The sequence below is a fragment of the Plectropomus leopardus genome, chromosome 12 (assembly GCF_026936395.1).
Source record: "Plectropomus leopardus strain MGB_pleo_1.0 chromosome 12, ASM2693639v1, whole genome shotgun sequence".
In the NCBI taxonomy this organism is placed as follows: domain Eukaryota; kingdom Metazoa; phylum Chordata; class Actinopteri; order Perciformes; family Serranidae; genus Plectropomus; species Plectropomus leopardus.
This window is the reverse complement of record NC_142187.1, coordinates 4,560,792-4,574,312: the sequence shown is the minus strand read 5'-3', so window position 1 is coordinate 4,574,312 and position 13,521 is coordinate 4,560,792. Positions and strand designations below refer to the sequence as shown.

At 40.8% G+C, this 13,521-nt stretch overlaps 1 protein-coding gene across 2 annotated transcripts in view; it reads left to right on the top strand.

Annotated features, from left to right (window-relative positions):
• chd7 (chromodomain helicase DNA binding protein 7) overlaps positions 1–13,521 on the top strand; it is a 95,520-nt gene that overhangs the window by 53,968 nt on the left and 28,031 nt on the right. For both annotated transcript variants that reach the window (XM_042497549.2, XM_088085018.1), the window contains 14 exons: positions 315–398; positions 515–652; positions 2,497–2,618; positions 3,275–3,518; positions 5,205–5,381; positions 6,257–6,400; positions 6,522–6,620; positions 6,787–6,961; positions 7,918–8,134; positions 9,130–9,325; positions 10,371–10,538; positions 10,624–10,803; positions 10,942–11,052; positions 12,873–13,084. In XM_042497549.2, coding sequence (XP_042353483.2) covers positions 315–398; positions 515–652; positions 2,497–2,618; positions 3,275–3,518; positions 5,205–5,381; positions 6,257–6,400; positions 6,522–6,620; positions 6,787–6,961; positions 7,918–8,134; positions 9,130–9,325; positions 10,371–10,538; positions 10,624–10,803; positions 10,942–11,052; positions 12,873–13,084 — 2,267 coding nt within the window. The remainder of the gene's footprint in view (positions 1–314; positions 399–514; positions 653–2,496; positions 2,619–3,274; positions 3,519–5,204; positions 5,382–6,256; positions 6,401–6,521; positions 6,621–6,786; positions 6,962–7,917; positions 8,135–9,129; positions 9,326–10,370; positions 10,539–10,623; positions 10,804–10,941; positions 11,053–12,872; positions 13,085–13,521) is intronic.

Here is a 13,521-nt window from a genome sequence, read left to right as displayed (position 1 = left end):
AGCACGCAAAAAGCATGGCATGCGTACAGCCCCTTATACAGACAGTAAGCGCCACTCAGTAATATTCACTGACTGATCCGGACCCCCAGAAATCCACAAAGTTCAGCTGCCTCAACCTTCAGAACGGGGAAAAGAAAAAGTATAGAAATTGAAACCCACATGGAAAAAGCTCAAAAGGCACAAAAGTTCTCCCTCAGTTTAACACTTTGAACATGAAAGCATCTGGTCTCACCCCAATACACGCTGTAAGCCAACATGTCGTTAAACCGCCTCTTTTGCTTCTAACTGTAAAACTCTTCCTGCTTTCTCTCCAGATGGATGATGAGCCTTTTAACCCGGACTACGTGGAGGTGGACCGCGTCCTAGATGTTTCAGAGAGCACAGATGAAAACGGAGAGGTGCTTTGATCTCTTCCTGTCATCTTTCATGGGTGTGATCCTCTCCCCTCTCTCCACACACACACACACACACACACGCACTCACCAAACCTCCCTCCTTTTTGTGTGTGTTTCAGACGGTGACCTTATATCTGGTGAAATGGTGCAGTCTGCCTTACGAAGACTCCACCTGGGAGCTGAAGGCCGACATCGACCAGTCCAAGATTGAGGAATATGAACGCATCGCAGACCGCACACCCAACACTAAGAGAGTGGTAAGTAGCTGTGTGTGTGTGTGTGTTTGTGTGTGTGTCCGGGAGTGATCGTTGGGTGCTGTACGTCTCCCAGCCTCCTCCCAGTAGGCGTGTGTGTGTTTGTGTGCATTGGCCTGCTGCCGGCTCCTTCCTCCTTCAGATTTACAGCTCCCTTAACTGCTCTCCACAGGGCCACGTTCTTGTGGTCTTACACACTCACGCACGCACACGCACACACACACACACACACACACACACACACACACACACACACACACACACACACAATCACACACACTCACGCCCTGCTCTTGTGGCCAGGCCAAACCACTAACAGTGTGTTTAATGCTGAACAGAAGCAGCTGACTGGCTGTGGTCTCTCCCTCATCACTCCTCTCTCTCTGTGTCCATCTATTTAACTGCTGCCTACTGTTTCTCCTTAAGGGCCGCATTAGAAAGGCTCCACAGAGGCAGGCCTTTTCTGTTTTGTATTTATAGTTTTAGCCACACCAGCAGTGTAGCTCGAGGGATGCTCGGTGGGGCTAACAGAGAAACTTCTCAGCTATTTGACTGACTGACATTCATATTCTCTAGTCGATGAATCCCGATGACTTTGTTGGTGGAAATTTCAACTTGTCAACAGTTAAGCGCATGATGAGATTCCTCGAAAACGAAACCACAGCCCCATAATTATCCATATGTGATGTGGCTTAAAAGGGCGGCAGGACCTTGGCTCTCTATTCTGAGCTCCTTCTCCTGAAATGACCCTGTTTACTGCAAATTGCTGTGAAACTATCCTGTAATAAAATATTGTGCATTAGTCTTTTTTTATGCAAGGAAAAGCAGCAAGAATTGGTTTGATACCCCTCGAAAACACAGTTAAAAAAAGTGAAATGACCAATTGGCAACAAATGTCCCACAAAATTGCAAGAAATTAGTAAAAGGTGGCACGAATATTTCTTTCTAAAATACGTTTGAGAAAAAAAGGGAGGATTATTTGAAAATCATTCAAAAAATTAGAAAATAAATTCAGAAAACTGTATTCATACTTCATACTTTCTACTGCAAAAATATAATAAATACATAATTTAAACACATTAAAAACATTTTTTCAGCACTCTTTTTAGCTCATTTTCTTGTTTGGTTTTGTTCAGTACTTTTTTTTTTGCTTATTTGTAGTTTTCTTGTAACTTTTCCCCTAATTTTTAACTCATTTTTTGGCCATGTGTTGCTAAGTTGTTCGTTGCCCTCTCCCCATGTTTTTGAGAGAAATCAAACCAAGTAGCTCAGGGATCAAAGGGTTAACTCTTTGAAATCTGGAGTGACATCACTTCCCTTGTGCTGCTCTCTGATGCCTCTTACAGGGATTTTGAATCTTTGACCCTTGAGCAAATGGGTGCTTTTTTTTTTTTAAATTATGTAAAAAAGGCAATAAGCAACTTAGTAACAAATGTTTCACATAGTGCTAAAAAAATGCAGAGTTAGAACCTTATTTCTATATTATTTCTGTAAAAATGTTTATGGAAAAAAAAAGCTAGGGAAAAACTATAACTATATTATCATTTATTAGTCATTAGTCAATAGTCATTATGATAATTTACATATTTAAAATTATGTCACAAAATTATTAGAATTTTCCTGTACTTTTTACTATTTTCTTACTAATTGTTGGGTCACTTCTTTTTCCTAGCTCATTCCATTCTTCCCATGTTTTTGAAAGAAATTAAGTCAGTTTGATCCAGTTTCAAAGACTTAAACCCATCGGGAATCTTTTTAAAAAATCCACATCCTTACACCAATGATTTGACAGGTCTGATAAGCCTCACTGTCGTTTATTAACCCCGAATAATCCAATGTGTTTGTAGGATCGGCCTCCTGCAGCCGACTGGAAAAAGCTGGAGGGCTCCAGGGAATACAGGAACGGCAACGCACTCAGGGAATACCAGCTGGAAGGCCTCAACTGGCTAACCTTCAACTGGTTCAACTCGTAAGTCACCATTAAGTTTATTTTATTAGAATTAGTCCGTAACTGCTTCTGCCAGCCTGTGATAGCACCTCATTTAATAGTCCTAAGTGGACATTAAGTTGGCCTTGAGCAGAGTTTGGTTTATGTTTCCCCTCCGGTGCCATATGTGCATTGAACATGTGCTCTGATAGAACCAGCCTGCAGACAAACGCCTTCATTCAGATTGTAGGTGATTCAAGTCTGAGTGTATTTTTCTGATGCTTTCTCGTACCCCAAATCTTCCTGTTTGAGGGGAAATACTCATCAAGGATTTTCTGGAATATCATGAAGAGGCGTTTTTCAAATCTGGAAAAGAAGTCAAAGGAATTCCACCAAGTCTATGAGGATGACCAATAATTTTCCAGCTCGTCTTACACAAGTTTTTAGCATTAGATCACTAGAGTGGAAAACAGACGGCCTCACCCCTTTGGAAAAACTGTATTAATGAAGTAGAGGGAAAGATGGGTTAGGTTATGAAAGCACATTGCTTAGTCATGTAAAAGTCATGGAATGTTTTTATCAGGGCTTCAGTGGGAGGAGTCTGTGCTTCTGCCAGTTAAGTGACACTAATATAAAATAAATACCTCCATGCAGTCCATCTGATTTAAACCTCCTAATGACACATTTGTCCTCCACAGACGTAACTGTATCTTGGCTGACGAGATGGGTCTGGGAAAGACCATCCAGTCCATTACATTCCTCTACGAGATGTACATGAAGGGCATTGAGGGGCCATTCCTGGTCATCGCCCCGCTCTCCACCATCCCAAACTGGGAGAGAGAGTTCAGGACCTGGACTGAGCTCAACGCGGTGGTCTACCACGGCAGCCAGGCCAGCCGCAAGACTATTCAGGCGTACGAGATGTACTACAGAGACACACAGGTAAACAGAATGAGATGGGGCTTCAAATATATATGTGTGTGTGTGTGTGTGTGTGTGTGTGTGTGTGTATATATATATAAATTTTTTATTTTTTTTTGACAGTGATCAAAAGTTAGCAAACATAAAGTATTACTGATAGATAATATTAGTGCATTTACATAACTAATACAGACACTGCTCTTCTCTGGGATTTATAAAATAAAAAAGTTTAGACAGTAGAAAAAAAGGGGAAACAACAAAAAAACAAAGAAATGGATCAACAAAATAAAACAAATAACAAAACGCACAGCACACCCAACCTAGACACCCAAGACTAAATCAAATTATCTTACTTTCAGTTCATAGCAAAAACAAACTTGGAGTAAAATTAAATTACAATATGAATATATTGGCTGTTTTTATATATGTATATATATATATATGCAAATATTCAATGCAATTATCCCTCAGATATGGTTAATAAATACTTGTGACAAAGACTGAAACAGTTAAGTTCATTGGAATTTAAATCATCATAAATTAGCGTAAGCACCTTTTCCTGCATTATGTTCAGTTAAAAACAAACTTTTCATATCCTACATATCAGACAACACAAAGCCGATACCGATATATCTGTGATTGGCCGTTATTGGCCAATAAAATCTGCTGACTGATACAGGAGTTGGTCTCATACTTCATACACTCATGTCTCTAAATATAAGTGTAATTTGCTGTTATCAGAAGGTCAGTGTTTGGTCATTTCGGAAGCCTAGATGGTATTTCAACCTTAATTGCACCAACAATAGCTTGCAAAGAGTAAATTAGAACCAAATAAAGGAAGTAAACATAATCTGGGGTGTAGTCACTGAAGAAAGCCCTGGCAATACATCCTGTGAGCAGCTCTGCATGGAGAATAACCCGGATGAGGATGATGCAGCTGCACAGTAGACGCTGCGGTGTGAGACAGTCAGCAGATCTGAACACCTCTTCAGTCAGGGGAAATCCTGAGCCAGCTGGGGATGGACAGTGCTCCTCTGCTGCGTAAGCTCTTTACAGTCCTCCCGCTGTAAGCCACATATATACTGTAAGCTCGTATTGTACAATGCTACGAACATCACCGAGTGCAACCTTTGCCAAGAAGATAGAAAGAAAATAAGCTGTAGTAGCCGAGTCCTTGCTAATCCAGGCCGAGGTAATCCTCAAGGTCGTAACGGACGTCGTGTTCTTCTCTCCACTCCTGTACTGTTGGCTACACACAGAGGGGACACACAGCAGTCACATCTGACACTCCTGGTCTGCAGGGTTTATTCCTGTCTTACAGATTGAGGGGATGTTTTGTTGTTGATTTGACCTAAATTGAATCAAGAGAGGCACAAAACAAGTGGGAAAGTGTGTAGCACAAGGTTTTTTGTTGATAGTAAATACAGTGAAACCATCTAGGTTTAGGAGCAATTGCAATGAAAGTCGCCAAAGCTAGCAGGACTTTCACAAGTGTCCCGTCTCTTTTGAGTTTTCCTCACAAAGCTCTGGAGCTGCAGCAGCCCACAGTCAGTGTTTTTTTTTTTACTTCTAGCCTACATTAAAGAAACTGTTTCCCTCCCACATCCACTGTGAACAATAATAATAAAGGAGTTACTGACAAAGACATTTCAGATTGCTGTTATTGACCTCCATTCTTTCCTTTTATCTCCCTCCCTTCACCTCCAGGGTAAGATAATAAAGGGAGCGTATCGGTTCCATGCGGTGATAACAACCTTTGAGATGATTCTGACTGACTGTCCGGAGCTGCGTAGCGTGCCGTGGCGCTGTGTGGTGATAGACGAAGCCCACCGCCTCAAAAACCGAAACTGCAAACTACTGGAGGGACTCAAAATGATGGACATGGTGAGTGAAGGCCAGGCTAAAGAGGGACACGGGGCTGGATAGAGGCCGGTGGTTGTAAAGTTATCAGTATATCACATCATGTTTAAGTCACATGGTTTTACTAATACTGCTTGAGCTCAGGGCATGATACATTTTGAAGTATGTGTTAGTAGTTTCTTTGCAAACTGAGTACAGTTTGTAAAGAGAATGTGTGTCTCAGAATTTTTGTAGTTTTTTCAAAGGTCTTATAGAGCCAGTTAACAGCGGGTTTTAACGTGTTTCGCTGATTTTTAAAGAAAACCTGTAGGCCCACAAAAAAAAGACCCCCAAAACTTGGTCTTTAAAACACGCCAAAAGTTTATGACGAAAAATAAGGCAAAAAATAACGCCTTCCAAACCAAAGAAAAAAAATCTTGTAGGAAAAAAAATGAACAAAATGATTTAAAAAAAAGAATCAATAAGTTGTATCAATGGTCATGTTAGAGAATATCTTTAAAATTTGCCTCAATGTGTCTGAATCCTGAACAGCACTCCTGAGGAACTGTCCAGCTCTGGAGACAGAAAATCTAATTGTGGCGGTAGATATTTAAATCATGGCGGGCTGCCACAAATATGAATGTGTAGGAAACCCTGTGATCACAATGTGTCTTGCCGGTTGTTTACACTTGTATGTAGCGCTGGCAACTAAGTTATAAGGTCACCCAAAAACATATGTTATTGCCAGGTGTACACAGGCCCAAAGAAACCTGAGAGCTCTTTGTATCAGTTCATAACCCCCTACCTGTGCCATATAACAATGACCCCTCTGCTTTGCTTTGGGGGTTAAAGTCCTAAAGACACCCTGCTTCTCAATTTTAGACATTCTAATTTTCTCCTCTCTGTCCCTCCTCCTGCAGGAGCACAAAGTTCTGTTGACGGGAACTCCTCTCCAGAACACCGTGGAGGAGCTCTTCAGCTTACTCAACTTCCTGGAACCCGAGCGCTTCCCGTCTGAACAGACATTCATGACTGAATTTGGAGACCTTAAGACTGAAGAACAGGTAAGTGGACAACTCAGTCAACACTGTGGAAATAGTAAAAGGAGCGTTGTGTTTTTCGGGTTCACAAGGTTCCTAAATTTCCAAATGAATGAGGTGTTCACATTGCTTCTGTGTGTCTCAGGTTCAGAAACTGCAGGGCATTCTGAAACCCATGATGTTGAGAAGACTGAAGGAGGACGTGGAGAAGAATCTGGCCCCCAAGGAGGAGACCATCATTGAGGTTGATACACACTCTCACCTCTTCTGATTTTCTATTCAGCCAACTAAAGCCGCGTCCTCAGTGTTGGTCAGAAGCTTTGAAATTCTGGCCACATGGTTGTGTGAGTGCTAGAAATGATCATGTCTCTAAAAAGGAAATATTAATAAGCATCAACCATTGTTAACAGGTGGAGCTGACCAACATACAGAAGAAATACTACCGGGCCATTTTGGAGAAGAATTTCTCATTCCTGTCCAAAGGAGGTGCAGCAGGAGGTGGAGGCGGAGGATCCAGCGTCCCCAACCTCCTCAACACCATGATGGAGCTGAGGAAATGCTGCAACCACCCCTACCTCATTAACGGTAAACAAACAAACACACTCACTTCCAGAATGAAAGTACCGTAAAACTTCAAATATAAGCCCAATTTTAACACCCAATCCCTTTTACTAGCCTGGTGTGGCTCCACATTTTGACAAATACAGGCCTGTCTCAGTTAGAGGCCTGGTCTGGTTACCATGCATTTCATATTTATAGAAGTTCTTTGGATGTATAAAACTGGGCTGTTGGCTACGTGCTGGAGATAATGTTAGTTTGCTGCTTAGATCTGTTCAAACTTTTGTCTATTTTTGTCATGTGGACACATTACACACAATCTGAGTTTGTTAATATTCTCTATAATTTAATCACTCAGTTGATAATACTGAACCATGAGCACAAACAAAGAGTGACACTGGCATAGTAAACAAGAGACACAAAAAAATTAGTAGATGTAGATTTTTTTGTAATTTTTTTTTAAGATAAAAAATATGTACAGTGAACTTCATTTATAATTATCATAATTATATATTTGAAATTATTCTACAGAATAATAATGATTTTTAAGGTTCTTTATCAGGTCATTTCTCGCTTTTTTTCTTTGCTTTCTCGTTTTTTTTTGTTTGTTTTTAGGTATTTTGCTAAAATGTCAGGTAATTTTCTTGTGCTTGGATCATTTGTTTTGTTGCTTACTACCCTCTTCCTGTGTTTTAGAAAACTAATTAATAAATAAAGCCAATTTTCCCAGGTTTCAAGTGGTTAAATAATTTGATTGCATTTCCCATCTTTGCTTAGCAAAAGTTTTGTGTTAAAGGAAAGGAAAGGTCCCACATACACACCTGTCATAAATATAAGCCTGTCGAGAGTAACAGTTTAATCAAATAATATCCCTGGTTATTAATTGAAGTTCTACAGTGTTAAGATTCAGCCAACCAAACTTTTAATTTTCAGAAATCATCTGTTTTGTTTCCTGATCAATTCAAATCAATTCTTTTGTGCAGGAGCGGAAGAGAAGATCGCAGAGGAGTTCAGGGACTCCCACGGCGGCAGGGCTGACATGCCGGACATGGCCCTCCAAGCCATGATCCAGGCTGCTGGCAAGCTGGTGCTCATCGACAAGCTGCTGCCCAAACTGAAGGCGGGCGGGCACAGAGTCCTGGTGTTCAGTCAGATGGTCCGCTGTCTGGACATCCTGGAGGACTACCTCATCCAGAAACGGTGAGAACACGGACAAATGGACATTTCCTTAAGATGTGCACCATGTAGAAAGTCCCGATCTAGTTCTTTTGGCCCTGATCCCAGCCCCTTAATAAAAGGTGTCTGCTAGACCGAGTCAGATCAGATAAAAGACAGCTGCAAAGTGCACACTCAAGCTGCTACCTGTGAAAGAGATTAGATCAAATGTAATTCATCTCAAAATAAATGTTTTTATACTGAAGATGCTCCGTATACTCAGCTCACAAAGTGTCTACATGTCCGTCCTATGTCTTTAAATGTCTTTAATTCAATTTTGTAAATATTAGGCTTTAAATGTCATTAAAAAGTATTTGATTTGGATTTGTGAGGTCTTTATATCCAATTTAATACATCCATTTTCTCTTTTTGTTTCTTTGTGTTTCTCAAGTTTTAAGCCAAATTTGCACCATTTTTTTAGGGCTTCAGAGCTTTAAATACCAGTGAAAAGCATCTGAAAGCAGAAACAGAAAAGTGATGTTGCTCCAGGTTCCAAAGGGTTAAATATGTAAATGACTTTTCCAAATAACAACTTCAGTTACTAAATATGGCACGCTGTGTTTTTTTACAAGCTACTTGGAAACTATGAAGTTGTTAATCTAAAATTATTAACAAAATATATTGTTGTAATTTTTTTTTTTATTTTGTGTTTTTTTAATATTTATTTTATTGATATTTTTATTATCTGTTACGTGCTATGGGACTATGGATGTAAATTAGCTGTCCTGCTAACTTTGGTGTATTTACATTTTTATTTCATACTGATGTTCATTAATATGCTGTGTCCCTTCTAAATAAGCATTAGATTAATTAATAAATATGAAAGTGTAACTGGGAGGATATGGCTCCTAAATTTGTCGTGATGTGATCAGCCAGAGAGGTGACGTATCAGCTGGGACGTTTCAGTTACAGTGTGGATTTTTCTGGGAATGGTGGCAACACGATGTCACTGAAAATAATTTCTCCCACTCTGTGTCCAGATATCCTTATGAACGTATAGACGGCAGAGTTCGTGGTAACCTGCGGCAGGCAGCCATCGACCGCTTCTCCAGACCGGACTCGGACCGTTTTGTCTTCCTGCTGTGCACGAGAGCTGGAGGCCTCGGCATCAACCTGACGGCAGCAGATACCTGCATCATCTTTGACTCAGACTGGAACCCTCAGAATGACCTGCAGGTACAAACCACACAGCGCTCTGCACTTTGCTGTACAATGATTCTTCTTATGTGACATTTGATCTGTTGAGGCCCCGGCACTGTAGTGTCACGAGATTTGTAAAAAAAAAAAAAAAGCCATAAAAATTGTAAATGTAACCACTTATAGAGAATCAACAAACACAATCTTTATCAAATTAAAAGCACTTAAATTCAAAGATCTGATTGACTTCAAAAGAATTCAAACTAAACATCATCAACTATCTCATAACATCCAAAAATTGTTTCAAATGAAACAAAGTGGACATGATTTGAGAGGGATTTTTGTAATCAAGAAACAGTGAGGACTAATGTCATAAATATTACATATTACAATACTACAGTCAAAGGTTTTAATAGCTTGGAATTGAAAACATGTAGAACATTTGAAAAATTACAACCTTTTTTTTTGCAATCAAATGTTTTTCTTTTGTAGACATCCATTGCACAGCAAATATCAATGAAGAGGTCATTCCTAAAAAGGTGATAACAGTACATATAATTAATGTGTAAAAGACAAAACTACTGAAATCAGACTAAATAAAAAACAAAATAAAGCGATTTTTAAAAAAAAAACAACAATACTATATATTGAAGCGATATGAAATGGTAGAACAGGGAGGACTCTGTAAGATATGATAAAAGATTGGTAAGCTGCTTTTGATAGTGTGACTTTTGTGTAAGACTCTTTTTTAGAATATATAATTTTTAAATAAAAATTGTAAAGGGGGAAGTATTCACTCCTTTCTACTCCTTTTTGGACATGAAATACTTTTGTGTTTGTTAACTGAATATGTGTGATGGGCATTCTGGTGTCGTTTCTCTTGCTTATATTTTATTTTCCTATTTTATTTGGCATGATTGAAATAAAGATCTAACTCTATATTAGCTGCTAATGCTTCACTGTGCCATATCATTAGTCCTCTGCTATAACCTCACATATCCAGCTGACCAGCCTCCTGCAGAAGAACGCAGGCGTAAGCATTGTGGAATAATGTGTCTGAATGTGTGACTGCGTCCTCCTCCAGGCTCAGGCCAGGTGTCATCGTATCGGACAGTCCAAGGCCGTCAAGATCTACCGCCTGATCACCAGGAACAGCTACGAGAGGGAGATGTTCGACAAGGCCAGCCTGAAGCTGGGCCTCGACAAGGCCGTCCTCCAGAGCATGAGTGGACGGGAGAACGCCAACAGCGGGGTGAGGCTGGACACGTGACACACACACACATTCAATAAAAAGATTAAATACTTTGTTTGGAATAACGTTTTTCTTTGTGTTCCAGGTCCAGCAGTTGTCCAAGAAGGAAATCGAGGATCTGCTGAGAAAGGGAGCATACGGAGCTTTAATGGACGAGGAAGACGAAGGCTCAAAATTCTGTGAGGAAGACATCGACCAAATCCTTCAGAGACGAACACACACCATCACTATAGAGTCTGAGGGCAAGGGCTCCACCTTTGCTAAGGTGAAAAACAAAACACTAAACTATAACACTTTCTTTCTATGAAGAGCTCTTACTCAAATACAGTCTGTATGTAATGTTTATGTGTGTCAAAATGATGTTTGTATAAGAGCGATCATCCAACATGTCTTCTGTTTGCAGGCCAGTTTTGTTGCAGCAGGTAACCGAACAGACATTTCTCTGGAGGATCCAGACTTCTGGCAGAAATGGGCCAAGAAGGCCGAGCTTGACCTGGATGCCATCAATGGACGGGTACGACATGCACACACATGAGCGCACACCTGTTAAACTGTACACACATACAGGAAGCACATGTACCTGCGACGTAAAATCCATGAACACAACTCAACTCAACTGACGGCTCCTGGGCCAAATCGGCCCCCAGTTGGGTCCGGTTATGGGGAATGAAGAATGGTTATTCTTCATTCCCTATAAAAGTAAACTGATTTAAACTGGGATTTGTTTTTGTGCTTTTAGTATACATAAGGTGCCAGAGTGCATAAAACAGCAGCAAAATAGAGCTTGTTTATCAAAAGGTTACCAGTGGAGGATCCCCAGTACTCCCCCAACAGAGGTCCTAGTTAAACCCTAAATGTTCTAAAATCTGCATCTAAATAATCCTAAAGTCCTAGAAATATCTAAAAAATCCTAGAAATGTCCTAAAATCTCAGAAATGACTCAAAATCCTTTAAATGTCCTAAAATCCATGAAACGTCACAAGGTCCTATAAACATCCTAAAATCCTAGAATCGTCCAAAAGTCCTATAATGATCCTAAAATGTGCCAAAATCCCAGAAACGTCTCAAAATCCTAGAATTGTTGTAAATTTTTTAAAATGTCCTACAGTACAAGGAATCTCTGAAAATCGTAGTAATTTCCTAAAATCTTAGAAACATATGTGGGTGCTGCGACTGGCCCCTGACCTCCTGTCACTTTGCAAAAGGTGGCCCCCAAACAAAGCAAGTTGAGTATCCCTGCTGAAGAGAGACAGAGCGGAATCACAGTGTGCTCCTAAATAGTTGGTATGCACAAAGTCCTGCACACACACACTGGCATACACACCCACTTGGTGGTGTCCCCTTATGGAACGAGGACTAGCAGTGATAATTAGTCGGTGCTATCACCACGAGTGAGGAGGAGGAGGAGGCAGAGCCGGTAAGATCAGGAGGGAAGCAGAGAGAAAGAGAGAGATTAATATTGACAGTTGGGAATCTCCTCTCTTCCTTAATTACCCATGTTTCCCTGCTCTCGTGTGTGTGTTTGAGCGAGAGAGAGTAAGCTGCTTAGCTCCACTTAACAGAGCGCAGATGCCTGGAGGGTACAGAGATATCACTTAGGCTAGTGCTCACACACACACACACACACACATACACACACAGTCACATTCTTCCACACCCATTGAGTGCTCTGCTAACAGGCATCTTTATATACTCGCTCTCCTTCCCGCTCTATATTTGTTCACGTTTTGTATTTGTGTATTTGTCCCTCCCGGTTTCTTCTTCTCTGCTCTCCCCGGCTGCCTCTCTTGTGGAGGGCCCTCCACTGGAACACTTAATCCAGCTCTGCGAGCGTGAATACGGGCCGCTCCCCTGGGATTTCTTATTGTGTGATGTTAAAATGGAAATGACTGCAGCGCTCTGTGATAATTGTGGAGCTAACTACTGCCCTGTTTGCGCATATTAATGGGATTGCGAGGGGAAAAAATCTAATTAATAGAACAAAAATGTAATTCATTAGACAACATAATTAATGGCAGTTTGTTTGAGCTGGGCAGAATTTTTTTCTCAGCATCAGGAGTGAACCACAGGGCTAAATATCCAATTAATCAGGTTTGGTACAGAAGACGCCGAATATCTACAGGGTTCACACTCGTCATAGAAGTCAGAATACACAAGTAATGTGCAAATAGGCCACTTCACAGGAGGAAGGCAGAAGGTGCTTTGCATATCGTTGTTGATGGATTTCAGGCCATCTGTAATTGAAACCAGGTTCTTAGTAAATAATAAAAAAAATGGGAAGAACATTGAAGTTATAAAACCCAGACTAAACATTTTCACCAACTTTGTCTCCAGAACACACTGGTGATCGACACACCGAGGGTGAGGAAGCAAACGCGACACTTCAGCAGCGTCAAAGAGGACGAGATGCTCGAGTTCTCCGAGCTGGAGAGCGACGATGACGAACCCAGCAAACCCTCATCCAAACCACGGCGGCCCCAAGACAAAACTCAAGGCTACCCCCGATCCGAGTGCTTCAGAGTGGAGAAGAACCTGCTGGTCTACGGGTCAGTCACGTTTTTCTACTCGACAACCAGATGTAAAACAATGTTTACCACCGGCTTTTACTTTGTTGTAGCTTTTTTTTCCCTTTTTTTTGTAGTACTTTTAAGCCGGCTTATGTCAGATCTAATTTTTCATACCTTCATACTTTCCGAAAATTTCACCAAGGTATACAGTATTTGACAGTATAAGCGTGCAGCGCTAACACACCACCACAACAAGTAAGATGTAAAAATCATGTGATTTTTCCCCTCTGCCTTCTTCCTGCACCACTAAGGTTGCTGTGTCTTTCAGTTCAGCTGCCTGTTCCACCAGAGACTGAGCTCCGGTGGTGCATGCTGTGCACCACATACAAGGAGTTTTAATAGATAGAGGAGAACCCGTTTTGTTGACGGTTTTGAAAAACCGGGATTTCAGAGCCAATCAAAATTGACAGACAGTG